At 32.7% G+C, this 11,602-nt stretch overlaps 1 protein-coding gene and 1 long non-coding RNA gene across 2 annotated transcripts; both read right to left on the bottom strand.

Annotated features, from left to right (window-relative positions):
• Positions 1-6,057: 6,057 nt before the first annotated feature.
• Positions 6,058-6,973, bottom strand: LOC107058637 (uncharacterized). Its single transcript, XR_001472181.1, has 2 exons — positions 6,796-6,973; positions 6,058-6,106 (listed from the first exon to the last, which is right to left on the bottom strand). It is a non-coding gene; the product is annotated as an uncharacterized lncRNA (long non-coding RNA).
• A 2,943-nt stretch (positions 6,974-9,916) lies between these two features.
• Positions 9,917-11,229, bottom strand: LOC102589535 (MLP-like protein 28). The gene is made up of 2 exons (XM_006365722.2): positions 11,008-11,229; positions 9,917-10,323 (listed from the first exon to the last, which is right to left on the bottom strand). The coding sequence occupies exons 1-2, from the start codon at positions 11,189-11,191 to the stop codon at positions 10,067-10,069; spliced, it is 441 nt and encodes a 146-aa protein (XP_006365784.1). The 5' UTR covers positions 11,192-11,229; the 3' UTR covers positions 9,917-10,066.
• Positions 11,230-11,602: the final 373 nt, after the last annotated feature.

Raw genomic sequence — 11,602 nt, forward strand, 5'->3', positions numbered from 1 at the left:
ATGTAAGGATGAATAGAGATAGGTTGGGTATCTGGAAACACTTCTGGAAACTCATTGACTATTGGAACTGACTTAAAAGTTGGGGTTTCGGAGCTGGAATCCTTAACCCGAACTAGATGATAAAGATAACCCTTAGAGATCATGTTTCTGGCCTTAAGGTAAGGAATGAATCGACCCATAGGTGCTAAGCTACTACTCTTCCATTCTAAGATTGGTTCATTTGGAAACTGAAAACGAACAATCCTAATTCTACAATTGACTGAGGCATAACAGGAATGTAACCAATTCATGCCTAGAATGACATCGAAGTCTACCATTTCTAACTCTACAAGATCTGCTGAGGTGACTTTCTGAGAGACTGTGACAGGGCAATTTCTATATACCCATCTAGCTACAACTGGGTCACCGACTAGAGTAGAGACTGAAAAGGGTTCTGAAAGAGTTTCTAGACTGACATATAAGATTACTGCTATATAGGGAGTCATAAAAGATAAAGTAGCCCTTGAATCTTTCCACTGAGTGAACCAATATATGAGCCACATCCTTATGCTGGTAGGATATCAACTCAACACTACCATTACCAGTCACTTGCATCACTCCAAAGATTTTCTTAACCTTATCAATGAAGTTTTGTGGGTCCTCACCAACTTGTGACCCTAAAAGCTCAGCGGATTCATCCTATCAAAATCTCAAACTCTAACTACCACTGATCCATCATTTCTATTAGTAGGAATTGGAACCTGTTGATTGTTCTTGTTGGTTATATCTGAGCCAAAAGTTGAATGGCATTCCTGAATTCTGCATTAGAAACTTCCTGATCTGGGACTGGACGAGTTGCGTTTGCATTCCTGGCATTCACATTCCTAGTGTAAGCCCTACGAGAAGGCATGATCTTAAGCGCATAACAATGGATTAGAAAAGAGATCATACCAACGCACGATAAGAATATCAAGAAAGTGAAGTTTTCCTAAAACACTTCATAGCCTCCCTCTCATTAGATGTGGTACACTTCACACCCATGAAAAGGACTTTACTTAGTGCGGCTTTTCAGACATCCTAGGACTCTTAAGCCTAATGCTCTGATACCAAGTTTGTCACGCCTCGAGCTACCCCCGAGACGCGGACACGAGACCTAGGACCACAAGTGATCCCAAGCTAACCCTGCTGGCATGATCATGAGCATACTAAAGATAATAAACTGATGCGAAAGCTATACTCATAAATAAAATGAAAAGATCGGGAATCGATCTAAGCGTGATTTGGATGCTGAGAACCTGAACCTACATCATAAGAAGATGAAGCGCACGTATGTGTTAGTACTTGAAAGGTACTGAGCATGCAGGATAGAGTAAAGTTGAAATAACATATAACTGAACAAAGCAATAAAGCAATGAAATAATCTGAACATGATAATAGATACTGAAAATACTGAATACTGAAGCTAACTGATGCAATGACCAAATATATAACATGTTGAGACTAGAATACTGACTGTACTGAGATATGGTCAATGCAATAGAGTCTGACTGAACTGTGGGAGCTACTAATAACCGACATAAAACCATATGAGTTAAATGTGGAGTCCGATGTATACGCCCCATCGAGAGGACCCAATATACCCTGCCAGAGGTATAGAGGCATGTTGGCGTGATCACTAAACTGATGTTGCCCACAGAGGGGACTTACACCTATGTGGCTCGTAGTTCTGGGACTATATGGGTACACTGAACCCTAGTCCAACTCGGTATTATGCTACTCCCAATGAATTAAATGGTTAACTGGTTATGACTGAATTTCTGTAAATACTGGATAGCTCAAAACTAAAAATGCAAACTAAGAATGCAACAATTAAACTGATATTGATGCATTAATAACTGAGGCATGTATAACTGAATAATTGAGTGATCTGTTGAAATTCTAAAAACCCTAGATCTGTTCATAATCATGGAATCAAGAATCTGACTGAATTCTAGGGACCTAATGGGTGAAAGGAACCCACCCACTAGTGAAATCCCACATACTTAGTGACGAATTCCACGGAGAAATCTTTTGATTTCGGGGCTGGAACTGATGGAACCTTGCTGCGTTCTTGAACTAGGGTTCTTGTACCTTTGTTTCCTCTCTTGATTCTAATTTTCTAAGTTTTGATTAATGATTTTGAGTAAAGTAAGTTCTAGTTATGTTTCTAGGCTTAAACTGACTAAAACCTCATGATTTAGGGTCTAAACGACGTATCTTAGGGGTTAAGCAAAATAGGAAAAGACCAAAAGACCCCTGACTTAATTGTTGTCGGAGTGACTGATGGACGGGACTGATAGGCCGTCATTCAATCTATGGTCCGTCAATTGGAGTCGTCGGTCGAGTCTGCCCGACAGGGCTTCACTAAAACGAGCATAACGTTTCACTTGGAGGTCGGATCTTAGCACACTCGGTGGCGTTGGAAAGAGGATTCAATTATCTATCATATAATAGGTTATGGGACACATAATTCCTTTTGTACTAAAAGTTATGACCATCTGAAGTTGACTCACTCAACAATTTTCATCTAACTGCTGTTGACCCTAACCTACGGTCAGACCTATGGATCGTGCATCAAATGACGATCCGTGATGGTCAACCGTCAATCAGGACTGAAGCTGGGCTTTAGGGACATCGATCCATGGACACGAACCACGGTCCGTGACCTGACCTACGGACTGTAGGTCCGGCCATAGGTCAACACTTGGCCGAATTTCTGGCTGAGTTCTGGGGGAGGTTGCTGATACAAACCACGGACCTGCAGGACGGACCGTGGGTCCTCCTACAGTCCATGGATGGTGCCCGTGAGTTCCACCTGAAACACCAGAAATCTGCAATCTAGTCTATTTTCGGATACGGGGTGTTACAGGTGCCCCAATCCAAATGCAGCTTCTTAAGTGCCAACATTGCTTTGTTCTCTAAATCTACAGGCAAATGACAAGACTTCCCATATACAAGTTGGTAAGGGGACATACCTATGGGAGTTTTTAATGCAGTGTGATTGGCCCATAGAGCATAATCAAGCCTTCTTGACCAATCTATTTTGTTTGCATTCACAATCTTCGCAAGAATTTGCATTATATTTCTATTCGACACTTCAACTTGCCCACTAGACTGCGGTAAGACCTGTAGAAATGAGAACAAAATGAAACAAAAAATCAGGAAATACTTGACTAAAGTTCAATAATGAAATTAGTCTAATCTAAAAGTTGTATTCCCCGGCAACGTCGCCAAAATTTGATACGCCCAAATTACACCTCCCGAAAGAAGTATAATCGTTGTCAACTAAAGAACCTAACTTTTAGGCTAATGTAGATCACACGGGGAATATGATTTAGACTTAGGCTAACTTACGATTACTAAGTTCAGTGAAATTATTTCTGAAAAAAGTAACAATGGGGGTTTTGTAAATAAAATAATAGTTTGTTGATTTATATCAATAAGTAACAAGTAAACTGCATTCGCAGTTTTGAGATCTCAATATGAGATGAAAACTAGGGCATAAGTGTTCCCCACAAGCTCTTAACGTAGTATTCCTAATAATAGTAATTATATCCTAGTGTTAACATGCAAGGTTGATAAGTTAGGTATCCCTAAGTGATTGGTCCTCTAAGTAGGAAATTTGACCACGCAACTTGGTCCGTCTACGAGTGTATGCTTTACTAACTGTTACCCTTAACCCTGGATTAGCCTTCGCAAGATTAGGGTCAGGCTATTAGATAGTGGCTTAACACGTCTAAATCTCTGTTGTTTAATTCCTTTCTCATTCGTTACCTCTTTGGTTCGGCAAGTAGGAATGAGGCGAGTTCTAACATTGCGCACCACTACAAAGAATACTAAACGAAAGGATTGACAACATGCATCAACACTATTCTAGAATTACTTAATTATTAGTCATACATTGTTAATTACTCATGGTTCTCACAACCCTAGTTGTGGATTCAGCTACTCATGATTGAGAATTCACAATTCATATTAGGGTTGATAAAATAAATCATGAACTTACAATTTGAATAGATGAATACCGTAATCTTGAATTGAAAATCAAACGCAAAGATCATAAACCAAGTGAGAATTAATTGTCAAAAGAGTTTGGAAAATAACCCTCAAAGTAGAAACAAAGTATCCCAAAACGTCTAACAGCCCAAAAAAAGAAAGATGCAACTTATACTTATAGAAACTAAGTCTTAAACCAAGTAGGAAAAGAAAATATAGGAAATTTTGGTTTTGGCAGTTTCGATAGACGGCAGCGAACGACGGACCATGGATCAGCCAACCGTCCGTGGATCTCCTCTGTAGTTCAGCAATTGGCAAAAATGCTTAGTCTTCAAATTGACGGGCATCACCTATGGTCTGTAGCTCTATTTACGGCTCATCCTTTTCCTCTGTTGTTTAAGTACTGGAACTCAACTTTCTAAATCAAACGACGACAGTGATCAACGGTCCGTCACTCAAGCTAAGGGGCGTCGTATTCCTCCGTGCTTCCATACTTGGTCAGGTTTCCTTGAACTCACGATACACGCCTCCTACCTACGGTTCGTCGACTGGATGATGGCTTGTGAGTAAGCTCGTAGGTTGCCAAATTTCTGCTGGTTCAGCTACATTCATCTTCAACTGCTTCAAACTGATTTCCTACAAAATGATACCAAACACCATCATATATAATAACAAAAATGGCCAACACTCACACAAACTTCAAGTATAATGCATCAAAAATACCGCAAACTCACGGTATATCAACTTGTTCTTAGTAGTTATATCTACTATGAGTTCTAGTCAGACTTATGGGGGTCCATTCAGATTTTTACTATAACTTGCACCTAAATGTACCTTTTGGCATTATGGTGGCCTAGTTAGGCTTAGTTAGTTGTACTTAGTTTTTTTCTGTTCTTAGTACACTCATGTACATTTTAGCGTTACGTTGCTTTTACCTCTGTTTATGTTTATTTCTCGCATTTCATATTGCTTTTACTTCTCTTGCTTAGTCGATCATTGATGCATACTGATTTCCTATTGATTTGGTATTCATGCTACACTCTGCATCTATTTTGTGATGCAGATCTGAGCACCAGCTACTAGTATTGATATTCAAGCCTGTTGCAGCTTCAGTTCAGATACGAGGGTGAACACATTGTGTTCTAGACTTACCTGTGTCTATCTATATTATGTTGGCTCGTCTTTTGTATTTTGAGACAAGCCTTCTATGTTGGGTCCACTTTTAGGACTTTTACTTCACGAAGGACAACAATCTTTTTGATTTAAAAACAATCACCTTGATGTGAAACAATTCATATTTGTGACTGAAAATATGAATTTTCCTAATACTCACCATATACTCATCTTGATACTTTGAAAATAATTTTTTCTCATACTCACCATCAATTAAATAACCATTTAGACTTTAAAGCATCTTTTTTATTGTGATCACGCTCCATCAACCTCAACTGTGATAAATAATTGTACTAGTTAAAATATTGAATATTGCAGAGTTCCATAAAAGGAGATTGACAGAAAATAAAATTTTCAAATATTATATTATTTATTTCACAAGCTAGTTAATGTAGCCCATATTGCAAATTATTCTTCATACAAACACTAATACACAGATATATTTATGCATAAAGATACACACACACACACACATATATATATATATATTGACAGATAAAATATATTCTTCAAATATTACGTTATTTATTTCACATACTAGCTAATGTAGCCAATATTAAAAATTATTCTTCATACAAACACCAATACATATAGATATGTTTATGCATATAGATACACACACACAGATATATATATATATATATATATAACAACATAGATCTTCTAATTCTTGAGAAGGTGACCCTCCATATCCTTGATTACGTCAAGGATATGACCCAAAAAACTGAGCGGCTCTGGAATGTCTTCAGTTTTCTTTTCATAATCAAATGTCCATATAGTCCACTGAGGTTCATGAGATGTTATAATAGTAAATTAACTATACATCTCTAGCACCTCTCCTTCAATGACTTTCCAACAAATTGATTTTTTTACGGATCGATGGCTTCAATAACTTGCTTTATAAACTTCTTTTGTCCAGCTATAATTGTCAACATAAAAATAATACAATATATGTTATTTTAAATTTACTTGTTCAATTCCTCATTAAGATTTCAATATTTACAAAATATAATCTTTATTATCATATAATGTTTAACTTTTTTCCTCGATTTTCATTTTCATTTTCATTTTCATTTACTCCAAAAGTTTATAATGCTCATAATTTTTTATTGTCTATTTTCTAAATAGAGTTATATTTTTAAAATCTCAAAAGAATAGCTGATTTTATTACGTTAAACATGACATTAGTAATATTTTAGTATATTGATTGGTGGAAAGATAATATACCTAAATCATACTCTATTGCAGATCAATAAATCTATTAATAAATCATAGAATGTTTGATAAAAATGAATCTCTTGAGTAATTAAATATTAGTAAGTTATGTCTAAGCATTAGTTGGAGAAAATAAGAAAAAATTAAAGTAATTAAAGATAGTTTTAATGAAGAAAGTACTTTCTCCCACAAGTGGAAAAGGTTATTTTGATTCTTGAAGCAAGAGGGTTTACTTAGAATGTATTTATAGTAATCAAACACCATCAAATAACTCTTTCAAGAAGATCATTTTCTTGAAAAGCACGTTTCATATTACAGTATACACCTAAATAAAGAAAATTGATGTATGTAAATCGCATTGAATAATAGAAGAAGTAGAAAAGTGTGTGTTACCCTCATTATAACTCCAGCTAACAATCGAACCAACTTTTACGCTTTCACCTTCATGAATTTGAAAACGGTTAACATGTTGACTTATATTGGCTACATGATGAGAATTAGTGTGTAAAAGATCATGCATCAAATGGCCTCCACACTTCACCTCAACAGAAGCAATCAATTTTCCTTTCAAACCCATCTTTTATTTTTCTCAATAGAGCAATTATAAGTTGTGAAAAGAAGGTGGTGAGAAAATGTTGAAAACTTGCAGTCTTTATATAGACAGACTTTAGTTAGTTGTGAAAAGCTAGCTTGTTGAAACATTGTCCACCACATACTTATATCACATGTTACTAATTAGTGAGGATTGAAGATTTGTTGATTCAATTTTTGTGAACCATTTTAGAAACATGCGTCGCAAGTTTATCCCAAATTGTAAAAGACATATTTTATCACCTTTAAATATATTGGTATTTACTAAAAAAAAAAAACATTTTTACTATAAAAAGTACGTATATCTTCCTAATAAAAAGAATGCATTCTTATAAAATTGACTAAAAGTACATGAAATAAAAATAACCAACTATTGTACAAATACAATATTTAAATGAGGATACCAAAATACCACATGCTAACTATTGAATGTTCTTATTATATTTTCATGTATGTGATATATCAAGACTTTATTATCAATGTGTATGCTTTCATCAAATTTTTTTAATAGAAAACAAATAACTTTTATGCACTATATAAAATATAATGCTTAGGGAGTAGTATTTTATGCACTATATCTTGTGCTAACCTAATTAATTATTTGTTTACAATATTTTACAAAAGTAAACTAATTTTTTCAAGAATTACATAAAAAATAATGAACACCAAAGAAAAAGAGCAGTTTATGCTAAAATTGTACAAACCTAAAATAACCTAGTAGGAGAAAATTTTGTGCTGATTGTAAGGAATCTGAAGCGTTTGTTTGGCATTGCTGGAAAGCCACAAACACTTATTTTGAGATTTTTTTTCTTTGAAATATTAAGTGTTTGACAAATTAGTAAAATTGTTTTTAAATTCAAGCAGAAGCAATTTTTCTGCTGTTGGAAAGAAGCTAAAATATTCTACTTCTTAAAAAAGCAGAAGCAGGAGCAGAAAATTATTATTTTTAAGACTAAAATATCCTTTCCGTAAATGAATATTTATCAATATACCTATTATTAATTAATTAACGTATATCATAAGTTTTGTTAATTTTCATTTAAAAATTTATTTTTTATGTTTATATAATAGTTTTTTTATTTTATATTATATTATTCTACGTATTATTTTTCAGTATTAGAAAAAAAGCCAACAACAATCTTTTTGCAAGTTAAGAAAAAAGAAAAAATTATTGTAACAATTAAAGATTTCCTCCCTCCCAAACAAAGGTATATTATTGATTGAATATTTTAATATGTACATTTAATTTAATAAAAATAAAAATTTAATTAAAACTTTTATAATAGATATTTAAAATTGTTTCTCTCTATAAAATAATGTTAATATTAGAAGTACATTGATACTTTCCATTTTTCGTAATTTGACTCTCAAAGGCACTTTTAAAAAAAGATTAGTCCAACACAATTTTCTTAAGAAAAATAATTTTCAAATGAATTAGCCAAGCACAAATTATTATTTTTTCAAGAACACTTTTTGAAAAACTATTTTTAAAAAAGTACTTTTAAAAATAAATAGTTTTTAACAACAATGTTATACATACTCTAGGACTTAGTGAATCAATAAATGCCACATGCGTAAATTTATTTTTCAATACACTACCAATCTATTTTGTAAGGAAACAAAGAGGATCTTTATTGATAACGAGATAAAGCAAGTGTGGATTTAATTACTTGACTTTCTTGGTTAGCCTATTTAAAGTATCATATCTATTTGCTTAATTTTCTTTCCCTAATACTTATTGCATCGTGCCTATTGTGTGTGATAGAGGATTTTACATGGAAGACATTAAATTCCTCAGTTGGACTTTGTTGAAAAAAATTATTTAATGATCGCAGAATGTGAGTTTCACGAAGAAGTAGGATCATGACTTGGTGCCCTTCAATATTATCTAATGATCACAAAATGTGAGTTTCCCGAAACTAATGGATAATCACTTGGTGCGCTTCAATATTATGGAGCCTAAGACTCATATAAATTACTCACTCTTGAAGATGTATGATAGAATCCTTTGTAAGGACTATAATTATTATTTTGATTCAGATTTTTACTATAACTTGCACCTAAATGTACCTTTTGGCATTATGGTGGCCTAGTTAGGCTCAGTTAGTTGTACTTAGTTTTTTTCTCTTCTTAGTACACTCATGTACATTTCATTTAGCGTTACGTTGCTTTTACCTCTGTTTATGTTTATTTCTCGCATTTCATATTGCTTTTACTTCTCTTGCTTAGTCGATCATTGATGCATACTGATTTTCTATTGATTTGGTATTCATGCTACACTCTGCATATATTTTGTGATACAGGTCTGAGCACCAGCTACTAGCATTGATATTCAAGCCTGTTGCAGCTTCAGTTCAGATGTGAGGGTGAACACATTGTGTTCTAGACTTACCTGTGTCTATCTATATTATGTTGGCTCGTCTTTTGTATTTTGAGACAAGCCTTCTATTTTGGGTCCACTTTTAGGACTTTTACTTCACGAAGGATAACAATCTTTTTTATTTAAAAACAATCACCTTGATGTGAAACAATTCATATTTGTGACTGAAAATATGAATTTTGCTAATACTCACCATATACTCATCTTGATACTTTGAAAATAATTTTTTCTCATACTCACCATCAAATAAATAACCATTTAGACTTTAAAGCATCTTTTTTATTGTGATCACGCTCCATCAACCTCAACTGTGATAAAAAATTGTACTAGTTAAAATATTGAATATTGCAGAGTTCCATAAAAGGAGATTGACAGAAAATATATTTTCAAATATTACATTATTTATTTCACATGCTACTTAATGTAGCCCATATTGCAAATTATTCTTCATACAAACACTAATACACATATATTTATTTATGCATATAGATACCCGCATATATATATATATATATATATATATTGACAGATAAAATATATTCTTCAAATATTACATTATTTATTTCACATGCTAGCTAATGTAGCCAATATTGCAAATTATTCTTCATACAAACACCAATACATATAGATATGTTTATGCATATAGATACACATACACACACACATATATAAATATATAACAACATAGATCTTCTAATTCTTGAGAAGGTGACCCTCCATATCCTTGATTATGTCAAGGATATGACCCATAAAACTGAGCGGCTCTGGAATGTCTTCAGTTTTCTTTTCATAATCAAGTGTCCATATAGTCCACTGAGGTTCATGAGATGTTATAATAGTAAATGAACTATACATCTCTAGCACGTCTCCTTCAATGACTTTCCAACAAATTGACTTTTTGTACGGATCGATGGCTTCAATAACTTGCTTCATAAACTTCTTTTGTCCAGCTGTAATTATCAACATAAAAAGAATATAATATATGTTATTTTAAATTTACTTTTTCAATTCCTCATTAAAGATTCAATATTTACAAAATATAATCTTTATTATCATATAATGTTTAACTTTTTTCCTCGATTTTCATTTTCATTTTCATTTACTCCAAAAGTTTATAATGTTCATAAATATTTTATTGTCTACTTTCTAAATAGAGTTATATTTTTAAAATCTCAAAAGAAGAGCTGTTTTTATTACGTTAAACATGACATTAGTAATATTTTAGTATATTGATTGGTGGAAAGATAATATACCTAAATCATACTCTATTGCAGATCAATAAATCTATTAATAAATCATAGAATGTTTGATAAAAATGAATCTCTTGAGTAATTAAATATTAGTAAGTTATGTCTAAGCATTAGTTGGAGAAAATAAGAAAAAATTAAAATAATTAAAGATAGTTTTAATGAAGAAAGTACTTTCTCCCACAAGTGAAAAAGGTTATTTTGATTCTTGACGCAAGAGGGTTTACTTAGAATGTATTTATAGTAATCAAACACCATCAAATAACTCTTTCAAGATGATCATTTTCTTGAAAAGCACGTTTCATATTACAGTATACACCTAAATAAAGAAAATTGATGTATGTAAATCGCATTGAATGATAGAAGAAGTAGAAAAGTGTGTTTTACCCTCACTATAACTCCAGCTAACAATCGAACCAACTTTTACGCTTTCGCCTTCATGAATTTGAAAATGGTTAACATGTTGACTTATATTGGCTACATGATGAGAATTAGTGTGTAAAAGATCATGCATCAGATGGCCTCCACACTTCACCTCAACAGAAGCAATCAATTTTCCTTTCAAACCCATCTTTTATTTTTCTCAATATAGCAATTATAAGTTGTGAAAAGAAGGTGGTGAGAAAATGATGAAAACTTGCCGTCTTTATATAGACAGACTTTAGTTAGTTGTGAAAAGCTAGCTTGTTGAAACATTGTCCACTACATATTTATATCACATGTTATTAATTAGTGAGGATTGAAGATTTGTTGATTCAATTTTTGTGAACCATTTTAGAAACATGCGTCGCAAGTTTATCCCAAATTGTAAAAGACATATTTTATCACCTTTAAATATATTGGTATTTACTAAAAAAAAAACAAATATTTTTACTATAAAAAGTACGTATATCTTCCTAATAAAAAGAATGCATTCTTATAAAATTGACTAAAAGTACATGAAATAAAAATAACCAACTATTGTACAAATACAATATTTAAA

This window comes from Solanum tuberosum, unplaced genomic scaffold (assembly GCF_000226075.1).
Source record: "Solanum tuberosum cultivar DM 1-3 516 R44 unplaced genomic scaffold, SolTub_3.0 scf00560, whole genome shotgun sequence".
NCBI lineage: Eukaryota > Viridiplantae > Streptophyta > Magnoliopsida > Solanales > Solanaceae > Solanum > Solanum tuberosum.

Excerpts from the sequence above, each read along its gene's own strand:
- LOC102589535 (XM_006365722.2), bottom strand. The coding sequence starts at position 11,191 with ATGGGTTTGAAAGGAAAATTGATTGCTTCTGTTGAGGTGAAGTGTGGA. Across the intron at positions 10,324-11,007 it reads TAGCTGGAGTTATAGTGAGG|CTGGACAAAAGAAGTTTATG; the intron begins GTAAAACACACT and ends TGATAATTACAG.